Source organism: Hydra vulgaris, chromosome 15 (genome assembly GCF_038396675.1).
Source record: "Hydra vulgaris chromosome 15, alternate assembly HydraT2T_AEP".
NCBI lineage: Eukaryota > Metazoa > Cnidaria > Hydrozoa > Anthoathecata > Hydridae > Hydra > Hydra vulgaris.
The window spans coordinates 21,409,501-21,427,500 of NC_088934.1; the positions used below are offsets into that span (position 1 = coordinate 21,409,501).

General features: G+C 29.1%; 1 protein-coding gene across 3 annotated transcripts in view; it reads right to left on the reverse strand.

Moving 5' to 3' along the window:
* Positions 1–2,182: 2,182 nt before the first annotated feature.
* Positions 2,183–18,000, reverse strand: part of LOC136072086 (cilia- and flagella-associated protein 418-like) — a 52,842-nt gene continuing 37,024 nt past the window's right edge. For 2 of the 3 annotated variants that reach the window (XM_065820308.1, XM_065820309.1), the window contains 3 exons: positions 11,708–11,847; positions 9,131–9,282; positions 2,183–2,703 (listed from right to left, as the gene is read on the reverse strand). In XM_065820308.1, the coding sequence (XP_065676380.1) occupies positions 2,594–2,703; positions 9,131–9,282; positions 11,708–11,847 (402 nt within the window). In that variant the 3' untranslated portion in view covers positions 2,183–2,593. The remainder of the gene's footprint in view (positions 2,704–9,130; positions 9,283–11,707; positions 11,848–18,000) is intronic. The other variant, XM_065820310.1, reaches the window with a different exon arrangement.

Below are 18,000 nucleotides of genomic sequence, written 5' to 3' on the forward strand. Positions count from 1 at the left end.
TAACTGCAAAATTAAAATCACAAGCTTTGCCGTTCCAAATTACTTGCCACTACAACAAGACGCACAATCTTAATAGGACCACTTAATAGGACTACTAAATAAATGTTCGAAATGTGTATACGCACAATCTTAATATGACCACTTAATAGGACTACTAAATAAATGTTCGAAATATGTAGGCTTTACAAGTTAAAAATAAAATAAAACTGTTAAATATACTATGTACAATTCCAATATAATAAAAAGAATTTTTTTTTTTTATAACGTCTTTACTTCCAACAAGGCTGCAAGCAAAACTATTAGAGTTACTGGAACAGAAAAGAAGTTTATAAAGGAAGATAACGAATAAAAGACGGCTTAAAAGATTGTAAACTATATGAATTAGGAAAACAAAAAGAAGGGAGCAAATTCCAAAGAACTGACGTTTGAGGAAAAAACTAAACAAATAAGAGTTTTTAGAGCACTTAGAAACAGTCAAAGTAAAAGGATGAGACTTAATTGAATGACGAATAACACTAGAATGAATTTTAGTAGATGACACAAGAGACGCTCACTCTTTAGAGCAGCGCCAATTATAGTATTTATAGAAAAGAGAAAGAGAAGCAACATTATGACAATGTGACAATGGTTGAAGGTTGGCTGCAAGTGCAAATTCAACAATGTTTACAATGCATTTTTGCACCTTGTTTAAAAGAGAAAGGACATCATTCGAAGATCCGGTCCAGATATGGCTACTGTATTCCATACAAGGACGAATTTAAGATTTATAGAAGTAAAGAATCCTTATTAAGAAAGTGAAAAGCGCGATAAAGAAATGCAACCTTAGTAAACTTTGCAATGGATTTAATATAACGTTTTCAAGAAAGATCGGAAGTAAGAGTTAATCTTAAAAGATGAAGGGTAGATAACTCATCGAGTACATAACCTTTCATAAATATAGGAAGATCTAGATTGCTGCAATAACAATTAGCTGAAAAAGCTAATCTTTGTATAATTGAGTCTTATCTGAACTAAAGTTCACCAGCCACTGAGAGCACCACGCTTTAACAGAAAAAAACCTATCAGTTATTACAGTAAACAAATCATTAGTAGAGCGAGGAGATCGAAATCATATTGATGATCAGAAAGTTATTAGATTCAAGATGAAAGATTAAGTGTTTGTTGAATAAAGACTTAAAAAACTTACCTATCACAGTAAGACTAATAAAACGTTAGATGGACGAGTCAGAAATATAAGCTTTCATAAATATTTCCATTAAATCAAGAAAGTTAATTATAATCAATACAATATCAATATAATTTTAGTGATAGTCGTTCAAATATATTCAAATTTTTAAATTGTTCTGTAGTTTCGTTACTGCATTTATACTTTTAAAAATTAAACTTTTAAGTTGCTTTATGTACTTTAAAATTAAAACTTTTTGTCAGTTAAGTGCATGAAGCACAGTTTGCGCTATGTAGCGTATTTGTTTTGTCATCAAAGATTCACCATTTTTTTAAAGCATTAGTTGAAACTATTTCCAATTGACCTCCACTGAACTAACTTGAATAGTAATAACCACTTAAAGCTAGAAGTACTAAAAAAATTTGCAAACAAACCCACACACACCCCTGCAAAATTGCCCGTGATTATAGAGCAATAGGTTTTTACTTTAATGATTCAAAAAAGCCAATAATAAATAGGCTAAACATTTGGAATAGTATTTATTTAATAAATTGAAACTACAGTAAACTCCTGATAACTTCCAGTAACTCGAAGTATTTTTAAATTCCCGTTTAACCCATATTCTCATAAAAATCACTTAATAACATTCACTCAAATCAAACCATTTTGTTTTTCCCTTGGAGGTTCGAGTTATCGGGAGTTTACTGTATTTAATAAAAGTTCTTAATGGGAAGAAAGTGTTTTATTTTAGTGCCCAAGGTAAAAATCAAATAGATGGAACATATCTTGAACCAAATCTAAAAAGGTAAAGAAGCAGAGAGAAAAATAAAGGTTTCATGTAATTTCAAAATACCCAACTTTTAGTTTATACTAAAACTTTCATATTGTAAAATTTCCTACGAATAGTCGAATCGGGGATCAATATAACTTATTGAAACTTCTTTTTCATTAAATTTTTTTTGTTTTTTTACAAATTTCAAAATATTACAATGTCGGGTTTCGCCAGTAGTATTAGAGTTCATTTAAAATATTTTATCACCATGACAATACATGTATATATATATATATATATATATATAAATAATTATTATACAATTTAGTTAATATATCAATATCTCGTCATAAAAATTTCTACAATAATTTTTTAATATTATTATTAGATTTGTTTTTTAAATAAAAAAATTATTTTAATATTAAAAAAAAAAAAAAGGCAAATAAAATAAAAACGTTTCCAGTTTCAAAATTGTTTATTTTTTTATTAAAACGAAAGTACTTTTTGAACGTCGAAATTGTTTATTATTAAGGAGATAATATTTCCAAGACGTTAGCAATCCAAATCCTTTTATACTGTTTTAATTTTAAATGTTTTTCGTTTTTATTTTAAAAAAGGTATAATTAAAACTGTTTATAGTATATTTTGAAAAACAATTAACGATTGTGTTTTTTGCAAATCCATTTGAAGTTTGGTTTACATTTTTCTAATTCGATCGGCTCTTTGACGTACAACCAACTGCATTGACAACAATATGCGCGGAAACCTTAAAACAGCATGCATAAACATCTTAAATTAAAACTGAACTTTATAACTGAAACAGATGAAGTCTGTGATTAAAATGAACATTTTATTGAATGAAAAAAGTGGTGCACCTATTAAATTTTTAAATAATCAAGTAAATAAACTGAGGTATCTAAATCGTTTTGTCCGAAAACCTATAAGACTTTTATAAGTAAAATAAATAAAAAAATTGCATAAACAAATATAAAGTAAATATTTCCACTTAGCAAAAAAGATTATTGACTTAACATCGCCGTTATTGACTTGTTAAGTCAATAACGGCGATCTTTGGATTTACACTAGCTTTTTTCATTTGAAAAAATTCAAAGTGAAAAACTTTCTAGTTCTTTAAAAATGTTCAAAATTTTTATATACCCAGCTGTTTTCTAATTTTACTTTTATTATTATTGTTGTTATTATTATTACTATTATAGTTTATATTTATTATCTACCGGTTTTTGCATTAATCTGGTGGTTTTTTGCACGAATCTGGTGGGTTTTTTCATTTAATCTAGAGGTTTATCTTTATCATTACAATTAGTTTTGTAATGATAAAGATAAACCTCTAGATTAAATAAAAAACTCTCAACAAGATAAATATACAACTTAAGCCCGTTTTCTTTTTAATATATTAAAACTCTAAAATGAATAACGCACAATCCACAGAAATTAATGATGAAGTAAGAAATTTGATCATTAATCTTGTAATTAAGGAAGGGAAAAGTGTAAAAGAAGTATCGGAACTCGTGCATAGAAGCAAGACTTCGCTACGACGTCTGGTCCATCAATATTTATCAACAGGTAATATCGATTCTAGTATTAGAGGTGGTTTTCGACGGTCAAATTGTACTGAGGAAATAAGAGATAAACTGCATTAGTTAATTGGAGATAACAGAAACTATAATCTACAAGAGATAAAGGCAGAATTGGGAATTTATGTCAATGTTTCTACATTATGGTGATGGATAAAAGAGATAAAAGAAGAAAGAAAAACATGTTTCATGGTATTTAAACTTGACATTGCAACAACGTTACAGAAATATCATTTATATTGATGAAAGTCTTTTCAATCTTCATATGATAAGAAACCATGGATACAGTCTCCGATTAACAACCCCAAATCAACGTGTATTGCCATCAAGCGGCCGTAACATAACCGTGATATTAGCTTTAAATTATTTAAACATAGTCCACAGTGTCACAATAATTGGGGTATGGGTGACGGCAGATATCTTTTTAGAAAAATTCGTAACTACACTTAAAAGTATTTTGGGGGAGGAAGAAAAGTTTACCTTGGTGATGGACAACGTTAACTTTCATCATTCACAATCAGATTTTTATGATATTTATCCCTGTGATGTTCGTTTTTTACCCCAATACATACCTTTTCTAAATTGTTGTGAAGAAACATTCTCGAAAATTAGGAATACGACAAGAGAACAAATAGCTCCCATCGCAAATAGCGGTTTATTAGAACAAATGAGGAACGGTTATGAGCATATTAATGTACGTGATCCGTGATCTTTCAAACTACACGAGACGTTGCCAATCTTTTTTACGCAATGTATTAATGGAGATGACATTAAAAGAAAATAAAAGTTGTTATCGCTAAAAATTTGTTTTTTCGAACTTGCATGTTAACTTGTATGCTATTTTTCTTTTATTTCTTTATAATTTTTAATAACGATCGTTAGATATATATTTTTTTATTATTATATTTTTGTATTTTAAATATTGTAACGAAATGCTTATTTAAAATGCAATAAAAAGAACAAAAAAAAAAACCTACGTGCCTGGCAGTTGAAATACGCATGCGCGAATTTTCTTTTAGCGGATATTTTTATTTAAGTAAAATAATGAGTTGACTGCCTGGCGTGTGGTTTTTTCATATTGCAAAAACCCGGTACTTTTTGTATAAGAAAAATAATAACTAAGTTTACTGCCTGGCGTGTAGTTTTGTTCATATTTTTATCAACCCGGCACTTAAATTAAAAAATAAATAAAGTTTACTGCCTAGCATGCAGTTTTTTCGTATTTCATTAACCCGGCACTTATTATATAAGAAAGAAAAAAACTTAGTTAACTGCCTGGCGTGTAGTTATTTCATATTTAAGTACCCGGCCCTTATTACGAAGTATGACATTAGTTTGCTGGCGGGCATATAGTTTCTGCATATTCAATTTACGCAGTAACTTTTTTTTAAAGCGCATGAGTATTACAACTGCCGGGCATCTAGGTTTTACGCTGAGCTGCTGGGTATGCAAACGCGGCGTTATTATTACTTGAAGGTATTAACATAGCCTGGTTCATTTGCAATAGTACTAATAAGAGGGGGATATTAAACTTCAATCAGCTGTCACATGGAAAGGAATTTTCTAGGACTGTATATTTAGCAACTCCAGATTTCTGAATACAAAGAGAAAAACGTCAAAGACCACCAATCAGCCCAAGTTATGCAAGTGCATATACTAGAAATTCAATCCATTAGACAATTTTAAACAATTTAAGAAATAATTTTAAGAAATTCTTGATGAGATTCTAAAATCTGAATACATTTCTATAATAGTTGATACCACTCTAGATTGTTCTTTAATAGTTGAAACCACTCCAGATTGTTCTATAATAGTTGATACCACTCTAGATTGTTTTATATTAGTTGATACCACTATAGATTGTTCTATAATAGTTGATACCACTCCAAATTGTTCTTTAATAGTTGATGCTACTACAGATTGTTCTTTAACAGTTGTTACCACTCCAGATTGTTCTATAATAATTGATACCACTCCAGATTGTTCTATAATAATTGATACCACTCCAGATTGTTCTATAACAGTTGATACCACTCCAGATTGTTCTATAATAGTTGATACCACTCCAGATTGTTCTATAATAATTGATACTACTCCAGATTGTTTTCTATTAGTTGATACTACTATAGATTGTTCTATAATAGTTGATACCACTCCAGATTGTTCTATAATAGTTGATACCACTCCAGATTGTTCTTTAATAGTTGATACCACTCCAGATTGTACTATAATAATTGATACCACTCCAGATTGTTCTATAATAATTGATGCTACTCCAGATTGTTCTATAATAGTTGATACCACTCCAGATTGTTTTATAATAGTCAATGTGAGACTATTGACTGTTACAGTGGTTTCTCTCTCGGCCTTGGGAAGGTGAATAATATAATATATATATATATATATATATATATATATATATATATATATATATATATATATATATATATATATATATATATATATATATATATATATATATATATATATATATATATATATATAGTTCAAAGAAACATTGATTTTAGTGGTTCTTAACTTTTTCACAATACTGTATATTGTTCAAAGATTTTTTCAGGAGTTTTCATGAATATTACAAATGCGCTACATAATTTCATCAGGTATCAGCAGCTTCCAGTGAATTTTCTTTCAATGTTTTAAAACAAACCCTTGGAACAAAAACTAGGAATTCGACAAGAATTATCAAACTTGTTATGTTTAACATAAACTGTTACAAAAACACGAAAATTAAATTTCTCAGAAAAAATTACAGTTTTTTTCTGAACAATAAGCAAGATGAGCATTTATTAAATAAAACAAATTTTAAATAAGTACAATTTAGGGTATAAAAAATGTTTATCATTATTCATCATATGATTGGGAAAGCAGAATAGTATAGAAAATTAACTGTTCAAAAAAATGATTAGGGTAAAAAAAAACTAAATCAAATAGTATTTATTTCAAAATTCACAAATATTGATCATTATCAAAAACAGGAAAAGTGAAATAGCATCAAAAACTAACTGCTCGAAAAAATGTCTAATTATTTTAACTTTAATTATCATGCAAGGGGTGTCACTACATTGACTGACAAATAAGTAAAACATGCAAGGAGTGCTGCTACATCGACTGACAAATAGGTAAAGTATACGAGAAGTGTTGCTACACCAACTGACAAATAGGTAGAACATGCAAGAAGTGCTGCTGCATCAACTTACAAATAGATAGAACATGCGAGGAGCGTTGCTACACTGACTGACAAATAGGTAGACCATGCGAGGAGTACTGCTACATCGACTGACAAATAGGTAGTTTCAAAAGCAGAATAAAATAAACTTTTTTATTATGTGCCACTATGTTACTTTTACTATTTTGGTTGTATTCTCTTTGGATATTAATTTTGATTAACTTTTTGATGATAGTCATATACGTATGATACTTATAACATAACATTAACTTTGTAATAAATGTTTGTGAATTTGCAAAAACCAAAGTATTTAATCATATAAATTAAATACACATTTTTAGGCCAGGGGCCTTGTTGTTTTAAAACGGGTCAGGCCTCTTCTAATTTGTTAAAGGGCCTGGTATTGATCTGTGTTATGGTTTTTCATAAGATTGTAAACCATAACAATGATTTCATGCAAGAAGTTTAATGTGCATGATGTTTTGCAAGTTTTACAAGTCATGGTTAAACAAAAGCTAACCAAGATTATTAAAATTAATGACTTAAATTAGTCAGGAGACTGTGTTGCTTTGAAATTGTCAAATCTGATGATTGCAAAGTTTATTGTCATCAACAAACAACTAGCTTTCACTTTATTACTAGTATGGCATTCTTTAAAAGGTATGGCTAGGTATTCTTTAAAATTAACTTCAGACAATAAAAAGCTGAAACTAACAAAAGTGATAGTTTAAAGTTTTACTGCACAAAGACAAACAAATGGTGGAAATTTATTATTGTTCATATTTAGTTGCTTAAAATAGAAATAAATTTTTTTTCAGATATAGCTAAATGGTAAAAATGGCACAAACATAACTTTTATTCCAGTGTCATGATGATTTAGAAATACTATGTAGCATACATCAAGATTTACTAGGATATAATCAGATATTTTGATTTTTTTGTCTTTAAGTACTAGATCCCATAAAAAAAGTTAGTGTTACTAATCAAAAAATATTTGTGATAAGCAATCATTCACCATGAAAAGAAATCAAAGTCTTTATTTGCAGAGAATCTAAAATAAAAAAGTCAGAAGTTGACAAGGTAATGAGATGGTTCACCAATCAATAAGACTAAGACCTTGATTAACATTTGAATTGAAGTTATTTAAATTTATCTATTTATAATATTATTGGCAGCTACAACTAATACAAGATGGTAGTCTGTAGACACAACTGATAATACAATCATTGCCAAAATTAAGAAGATACCAGATTAGCTCACTGTTTGTGGTGCTATCTTTGCCAAAATTGAGACCACTACAGATCTGCTTACTTCTTGTGGTTGATAGTTAAGAACTATGGGGACTGTTATGCTGTATGATTTTTATTAAAATAAATAGCAACACCATCATAACATATATATATATATATATATATATATATATATATATATATATATATATATATATATATATATATATATATATATATATATATATATATACAGTATCGGACAAAACAAGTGCAACCAAATAATGCTAATTTAGTTTCATTATATAAAAGTGCTGCATTTTTTCAATTTAGAGAAATAACTATGTAACTGTTTAGAAACAAGGTTCTTCAAGTTTTATTCATCACAAAGTTCATTATTTGTACACGAAAATTAATAAATTTTTCAAAAGTATTAAAAAAAGTTGATTTCCTTCTGGACAAATCAAGTGCATCTCGACAAAATGTTCTGGAGCTTCTGGATGCGTCTGGATGCTTCTGAATGTTTCTGAATACTTCTGGATGTTTCCAGATGCTTCTTCTGGAAACTTCTGGAAGCTTCTGCATGCTTCTGGAAACTTTTGAATACTTTCTTTAATTATTAAAAAACTTCTGTGACATTGACACGGACCAGACTTAAGAAAATGAAACAAACCAAAAAAGTTGCACTTGTTTTGTCCGCTGCAAAATGGCACTTGTCAACAAAATTCTGTCTGTTTACTGTCACCTGTCAGCTGATTGCTCATGTCATGGCATGCTATGACTCCAGACTCCTGAACTGTTTGCTGCGGTAGTATAGTTCATTTTGTTTTTAAGACATGTAAAATTAGGAACACTTTTTAGCATTGTTCGATGTTGGTTGCAAATGTTTTGTCCAATACTTTATATATATATATATATATATATATATATATATATATATATATATATATATATATATATACATATATTTAAATTTTTATTTTAGTAAGGTTTATTTTAGTAATAAAACATTAATATAAATAATAAAAGTTAAATACAGTTTATAAAACTAATAAATTTTAAACATTCTTTTACTTTTTTTAGTTTTGGTAATTTTTTTATAGGTGTACCATATTATATATACCATATAAAAAAAATCATAACCCATAAAAATGAGTTTATAATCAGAATATAACAGGTTACCATTTCTTGGATGGAGCACAAACTTTAATCTGCTGAAATCAGGATAATTATTTCTAAACACTAAATAATCACAACTTTCTTCATTCCATTCATAGTTATCAAAATATACAACTCTGTTATCGCAAGAAAGACAATGAATTTGATTACATACTCTACATAAAGAAACATAAATAAACATAAGAAAACACAGTTAAACAGCTTCATTTGATAGCAGAGTCTTAAATCACAAAGTAGATAACTTATTAAATCACAAAATGGATAATTATTTAATCGCAAATTATTTTTGTAATATACTAAAATGAAGTAGAGAAGCTAGTACTTAACTCTTTTAAAACAAAGAAAATTAAATAAAAAAATGATGACTCTAGATGTTTAATAGACAAAGAAGGACAAGAGGGCATTTTTGCCAGATCAAATAAACATAAGGAGAAAGAAATAGGGGTCTTATCAAAAGGGTTAGTGGAGATTTTCTTCTAATGTATATTAATCTCATTCAGTTAAAGAAACTTCCAATATAAAACCATGTTGTATTAAGTAGAGTATATAAGTATTAGGTAGTATATAAGGCAGAGCTGTCTCAATGTATAAGTATCAACATTAGCATTTTTTCTTGGTATCAGTAAAAAAAAATTTGAGTTAATTTGGGTAAAATAAAGTTTGATTGTCTTCCTACCTCATTCTTTGCAGGATTTAAAAGACGTGCAGTAGGGTTGTTTAAAAAGTTGGGTTTATGATCTTTTAAAGTTATAAAACAGTCCGCAGTTCTGTTTATCTTGATTCTATAAAAAATATCATGATTTATCAAAATTTGCTTTTTTTTTAAATTTAGTTTTGGATGAGCCTTTTTACAAATGGAAGTGATTGCATTTTTAGAAGGTTATTTTCCCCAGTTTATTCTTTTGAATTCTTCTAAAAAACGCAAACACTTTGTTTTACAACAAAGCTGTTTTGTTTTAGCTGTTTTTAAGAATAAAAGTGGCGAATCAAATGGAGCAAATGAAAAAGCATGTCGTTCAAGTTTTCAAACGTAACAATCTTAATATCTCTATCAATTGCAATATTAAAATCGTTAATTACCTTGATTTAACTTTTAATCTTACTCAAAATTCATTCCAACCATACTACAAACATGATAATAAACTAAGTTATGTACATGCTGATACCATCCACCTAACATAACAAATAATCATATAAACCAAGAATAAAAAATATTTGATAAAATAACCAAACTAAACTAGTACAATCTTCCATTTAGTAAAAATGTTGCAACCAAATTTGGTCAACGCTTTTAACTCTAATTGACTAGTGTTTCCCTAAAAACCACAAACTACACAAAATATTTAACAGAAACACAATTAAGATAAGCTACTCCTGCATGCCAAACATTAAATCTATAATCAACTCACACAACAAAAATGTTTTATATGGTGATGTAAAGTTATTAGTAAAAATCTACAACTGCATTAAAAAATCCCTTTGACCACTGAACAACCAATGCTTGTCTAACAACATCATTTACCAAGCCACTGTAGGCCAAATACTTAGCCTTAATACAAAGATAATAAGTGATAATACATGATAGTAAGTGACTGGAGCCCTGGCCCCGGCTAAAAATGAGACTTTTTTTGTAAACTCGGCCCTGGCAAAATTATAAGATTTAGCAGGAGTTGATAGCCAGGGCTAGAAAAAAATTTATAATACTTAATATATTATAATTTTATGCTTACATTTACTATTTATTAAATACTGGCATACATTTATATATTTTTAGACTTCAATTTACTTCCAACAAGATTGCAAGCAACCACTATTAAGTTACTTTAAAACAGAGAATAAGTACTTAAGTACTTTAAAATAGAAAATAAATACTACGAAATGCATAACTGAAGACTTAAAAAGTTATAAGTTGAATAAAAAAAGAAAACATGAAGATGGGTAAGACTTATAAGGTTTTTTGATGTTCAAGGAAAAAAACTGGATTAATTATCATGCTATAAAAAGTTTTTATAGAGACAAAGTAAAAGGATGCAAAATTATAGCAATATTTTTTTGCAGTAAATAAATGAGTTTTGTTGTCTAAAAAAAATGTGGATTTTAAGTCCAGAATTTAAATCCATAAGCAACTGCAAGCCTTAGGCTGTTACAGCAGAGAGATCAGATTAAAAATCAGCTGCTTGTTCTAAGCAATTAAAAAGTGAGGATTTTTTGCCAAGGCAAGAGTATAAAGTTGAGTCGTTAGCAAGTGCTTAATGTTCTAAAAGAACAGAGCAATAATAAATTAGTGAAAGCACAATTAATTTTCTTCAAAAAGTTGTTTTACCATCAGTAGGCTCATTATGAAGCTTTTTGATGAGTCTACTCAGAGAAGCTTCCTGATGGCGAAACAACTTGTTAAAGAAAATTAGATAAGTGTTTTTACTAATTTATATATATATATATATATATTTATATGTATATATATATATATATATATATATATATATATATATATATATATATATATATATATATATATATATATATATATATATATATATAGTTTTAGAATAGCTAATGCAAAAACAAGAAGAATTAAACCTTTTATAAAAGTGGCTGGCAGCTCCAAATTGTGCCTGTGTACCACCAATAAAAATCTCTGAGCATTTAATTTTTAATTTAGACTCTTCTTGGGATGAAGAAGAACTTTGGGACTGACTGGATGATCTTCGTGAATTATTCTATAATAAAAATAAAAAAAACTTTATAATAATAAATAACACATTATAATTCATAAAAATAGTTAAAAGTTCCTGAAGTTACAACTTTACGATATCAGTCGTAACTTTAGGAACTTAAACAAATACGTAGTTTAAGTAAATTTAGCATTTTGAAAAATGTTGCTAATGGTCTGTATAAACGCGACCAGTAAAAAATCTTTTTTGGTTGATTTTAAAATTAACGCGTGTATGTATATATATATATATATATATATATATATATATATATATATATATATATATATATATATATATATATATATATATATATATATATATATCATTCCATATCAAATCACCTAATCATTTCATATCAAATCACCAAATTTCCTTCAAAATGACCACCCACAGTATTTACAAAAAAAATACAAACTTCAAAATTTCAGCTGGATTAACAGAACCATTCAAAAGTTATAATTGAATTAATATTGACCGAAATTTCAATTTTGGAAAAAATTTGAGTTCTGGGGCTTACAGTAGATTTTTTCCATTTTTAACAGATCATAACTTTTTAAATGAAATTGATGATCAACTGAAATTTTTAAGGGCAATGGTTTTTCACCCAAATTATCTATTTTTATAAGTGTTTTTGACTGATTTTAAACAATTTTTGAGTTCTTGTACCTCAAAGTTGCTGAATAACGCAATATTAGAAAAAATTTTGAAAACTTTAATATGCTACAGTTCAATACCAACAGACAAGCTAAGCCAATTTTTTTTACTTTCGTGTACTTAGATTAACCACTTGCGGAAAAAATTAAAATTAAGTGTTAAAAGTTATTTTAGCACTTGCAGCAGCCTGTTATAATATAACTTTTTTTAAAAAAATGCGATAAAAACATTCAGTTTGTAGGCTTAGAAAGTAGCGTAAATAGTTAAGAAAAATTATGAAACTTTTTACGGGCAAGGTTATAGACAATCACAAAAAAAAATTTAAAAACCTATATTCTATCTTATGACATGATTTTACCATTTTGATTACAATGCTTTTTTAGTTTAATAGGATACCTAATAGTGCAAGATATATTATATTTCAAGAAAAAAAAAAAAAAGCTGGAAAAAGTGAATATACACTAGAAATGTATTTATAACACATTTTTTCCAGTTTAGGATGTTGAATAGTGGATCTTCTTGACTCAATGCATGGGTTTTGCTTGTGTCTCCGTTTTTATGGCTAGGCAACTCATTTTATTATCTCCTAATGAGGGTACAGCTCTAAAACCAAGTTTTACGGTTCTGAGGCCGGCTGGTAGTCAGGTTTCCTGAACTCTGTAGTAGCTCTCAGAAAGACTGATTCCATCAACAGTTAAAAAATATCAAAGTATTAACAGTGCCATGTTGCATATGGATGGTGTCCCTGTTTGTACTTTTGGTGTGCGTTGTCAAGGCCACATTTGGGCCCTTTGTTACAGCTTAGGGTTTATTAATAGCAATGAGGCAATTGCTTGGGCTGTTAAACAGTGTACTGAGTACTGTCTATGCTATGAGTCAAGTTCTTTAAGAAATTTAAAAATAAATAAAGTACCAAAAACTATAAAACACAAAAAACCATCGTCACTACCAAGTTCTCTAAATCGTTTACTAATATTCATGGTCTTCGAAGTAACTTTTTTTCAGTCGAGTCTTATCTCCTGCAAAGTTCACTAGACCTACTTGCTCTTTGTGAGACTAATTTGAATTCGACTGTCTCATCTTGTGATCTTAGTGTTGATGGTTATCTTCCTTTAATTTGTAAAGACTCCAATAGTCACATGCTTGGCCTGGGCGTTTACATTAGTAAGAATTCACCCATTTGTTTGGAAACAAAATTTGTTTGGTTTAAATCTCCAGACTATTCTTTTAGGTGCTTTCTTTCACCACTTCACTCAGTTGCCTTTCTCTTCATTCTATATCGCTCTCCTTCATCTCCAGACTGCACTCTTTTTGATGTTATATCTGATCAAATTGACCAAGCCTTTCTCTTTATCCATCAGCCAATATTATTGTTGTTAGTGACTTTAATGCTCATCACACTGAATGGCTTGACTCTAGTGTCAGTGACTCTGAAGCTGTTAAAGTCCACAGTTTTTGCTTTTCTCAATCCCTAACTCAAATAGTCAACTTTCCAACTAGTTTTCCAGAGAACCCGAATCATTTACCTTCTCTACTTGACTTATGTCTTGTTTCAGATCCTAGTCAGTGCTCAGTTTCTCCACATTCACCTTTAGGTGATCATGGTTTGATCTCTCTAAAACTATTACCTCATTCTTCTTTATCATCTGAATCCCTCTATCATTGTACCTTTTACAACTACCTAAAAGCTGACTGGGACTCTTTCTGTGATTTTCTTTGTGATGGCCCTTGGGTAGAAATCTTTTGTCTTCCTGCTGATAAATGTGCTTCTTACGTAACCTCTTGGATTCAGACTGGCATGGATTCTTTTATTCCCACTCGATGATTCCAGGTCAAGCCTCACACTTCTTCATGGTTTTCCCCACATTGGGCTGCTGCAATTTCCAATTGAAACCATTACTTCCATATCTATTAGCAAAACACTTCTCCAGAAAAAAGACGTCTGATTATTACTGCTAGGAACCATTGTAAAAAGGTTTTGTCTAACGCCAAAAACTGCTATTCTCAGGTCATTAAATCTTGTATTTCTTCACAAAAATTAGGCTATCGTGACTTCTAGAGAATCTTTAATAGCATCAATAATAAGGGCAAATCTGTTATTCCACATCTTTATCTTTTCTCTTTCAGTAACTTCCAACTCTAATAGTGGTTGTTTGCAGCCTTGTTGGAAGTGAAGATGTTAAAAACAAACACAAGTGCACTAATTTCTTTATCTCTGATTTACAGAACTCATCATACTGTCATAATCAGTATTAGCAAGTTTGTAGTCATGAGCACTTCTACCCTTAATGTATGGAGCACTTATTTGACATATTACTTTGTCAAACGAAACCCAACACTGACTTGATCATGTGTTGGGTTCCATTTGACAAAGTGCATCATTAGTCCATTTTAGATTTAATTTGGTTCTATGCATGAACTTTAAATCAACATCTTGGTTTTCATTACAAACCTAAAGCACAAGCCCTATGTACCATTCATTATCGTAAAAGCATGCAATGTATTTACCAGGTTGAAAGTTTGAAGGACCTTATTTTGCCAAGTTAATATTATTCAGCAAATGGGTATCATAGACAGTATCGCTAGAGATTCTCCATAAAAATAATTTCTCTCCACCTGGTACAAAACTGTGATAGCTTCTTGTGCCTGGGACTGTAAAAAATGTTAACACCTTTAATGTTTTTTTTCAGCCAATGTAAACAGCTCATTTGGTGTGAAAATCTGGTTTGCATTTGCCGCTTGTAGAATAGCTTTTGCTGCTTCTGTTTTTATAGTTCCTCCTATTCCATTACATGGACTTTTGCCATGAGATATAGCAAAGAAGTGATGCTCAGCATTTATATTGTGATTTTTAAGATGGTACATTAAGTTTAACAGACGTTAGTAATTTTTGTACTGTGACACAGCACTGAAGTATTTTACTTTATTATGGGTAGTTTGATTTTGATCATAGGGAGTAACTTTGTGAGAAAACAATGAACTACTGTTTGGTCATGGCAAAGATGGTCAAATATTGTACAATAGCATTCCATTTAAGTTGATTTTTTTCATCTTTGTAATAAACAGCAAATGGATGTAAGGTAGTTAGATCGGCTTGCCAGTAAAACCCTTGTACAGCATCTTGCACAAGAAAACTATAGTTCTCTGCAAAACCCATAAAAATAAGACAAGTGTGTTGATTTAATGTTCTTTTTGCCTCTGAAAAGTGGAGTACTGTGCTTCTTTGATAAAGTGGTGGTGACAAGGGTCATGCAAAGTTTTACTTAGAGTTTCAATGAACTTAATAATGCTTGTTTGGACTGTGACAAGTACAGTTGACACCCATTGTTTATATGTGATCTGATTGTCAAAATCAAAACCAATTATTTCAAACACACTTTTCAAGTAAGTCTTTAAATTTACTTTACTGGGGCAGTTGGATCATAGATGAAACTTGCAGCTTCGACTATATTACACATACACATATTAACAAATACTTTCATCAAATCTTTGTAATATATTAAATGGCCCTTAGGTAAAGCAGTGCACATCAACTTTTTGATGATAAGAACATACGCAAACTGAGTGACTTCCACTACTGTCAACTGTGATGCACCATTTCGGCCTTAGTTCACAGAACTTTGCTGAACCGGACTTTGTGTTTAGGGTATAACTTTTTAAACTTCTTAAATATAAGATAAAGTTCCTTTAATCGAACTTATACTAAATGTTTTTGTTTATGAACTTTTACATGATTTATACGCACAAATAAACAAAGTCTTTTTTTCCTGGACATTTCTTGTAAACTCTTCGGATTCATAAATTTCAATGACTTTTTGTTTAACAATATCTTCCACAAGCTGTCCTATTTTAGGCTCAAATTTAGCAAGTATTCCATTTACATTTTTTTTATTGCATTTAACAGTTTGTCTAAATCATTACAGTTTATAATTTTTGCTTTTTATATATTTTTTGCTTTTTTTCAGATACTATATCTTTTGGGTCTATATTCAATGCTGACGATACTAAGTTTGTCATACTTGTTGCAATTTTTTAAACCTTTTGCTTTCTATATCCTAATTTGTTGCATCTACTTTTATTCTTGAGTGGAGATATTTCCAATAAAGACACACTCTTGTTAAGAACTGTCTTATCAAGGTCTAAACAACAAAATTCTTCTTCAGCAGCTTCATCTTGACTAACTTCTGTAATTTTTTCAAGCTTGAATTCATTCATATAGTTAGTACAAACGTTTTGACCAGGTTTGATTTTATGTTTATTTGCTATTGATATGTTGACTTTACACAACCTCTTGATAATTTTTTTCTTGCGGATTTTAAATGAATCACAACAGTATTTTTGAAGTGCTTCATACCTAGAAATATAGGGTTTTTCATGGTGAAAAAATATCTCCTCATTTGGTTCGAAAGTGTATCCACTTCTTTGAATAAAAACTTCAATATCAGTATTTTTTAGTTTTATTCTTCCTACCATTCTACAATATGACATTTTATCACAATCTTAATTTAAAACTCTTCCCACACAACATTTCTCTGACTCTTTTTACTAATCTAAAAATATTAAAATCGAGGGTTAAACATGTAATATTATAATCTGAAATAAAAACTTTTTTATATTTTTCCAGTAATAAAATCAGAAAAAATGAAATCTCAAGTACAAATGTGATTAAAACTAAAATGATAACCAATAAACTATTTCTACATGTAACTATTTCTGCATATACAAAACCATTTAGTTTTTGGTTCTTGCAATATCAACAACTAAAATAATAAAATCCAGAAAATAGTGTGCAGATTTAGATTTTAATGTTTGTATTAAAATCTAAATCTGCACAGTATTTTCTGGATTTATTAACTTAAAGCAATTGAAGTATTTTGCACTCAAATTATAACCATCTGAAAATTATACCATTATATTATATGCATAAAATTTAACAAATAAATATAATAAAACCATATCAAATAAATTAAGTTAAGACACTGAAAATATTATTTTAGGAAAAAATGATTTTATTTATTCACGGAAAAATTTAAAATATACACCATAGTCATAGGGCTACAATCATGTCATAAAATAGAGTATAGGTCTTTAAATTTTTTTTGGTGATTGTCTATATATAGAACCTTGCAGGTAAAAAGTTTCATATATTATTTTAACTGTCTACGCTACTTTCTATGCCAACAAAGTGAATGTAATTTATCACATTTAAAAAAAAAAGTGATATTTTAACAGGCTGCTGCAAGTGCTAAAATAACTTTTAACACATAGTTTTAATTTTTCCCACAAGTCATTACTCTAAGTACACGAAAGTAAAATAAATTGGCACAGCTTGTCTGTTGGTATTGAACTGTTTGCACATTAAAGTTTCCATATTATTTTATAATCTTGCGTTATTTAGCAACTTTGAGGTACAAGAACTCAAAAAATTGTTTAAAATCAGTCAAAAACAGTTACAAAAATAGATAATTTGGGTGAAAAACCATTGCCCCTAAAAATTTCAGG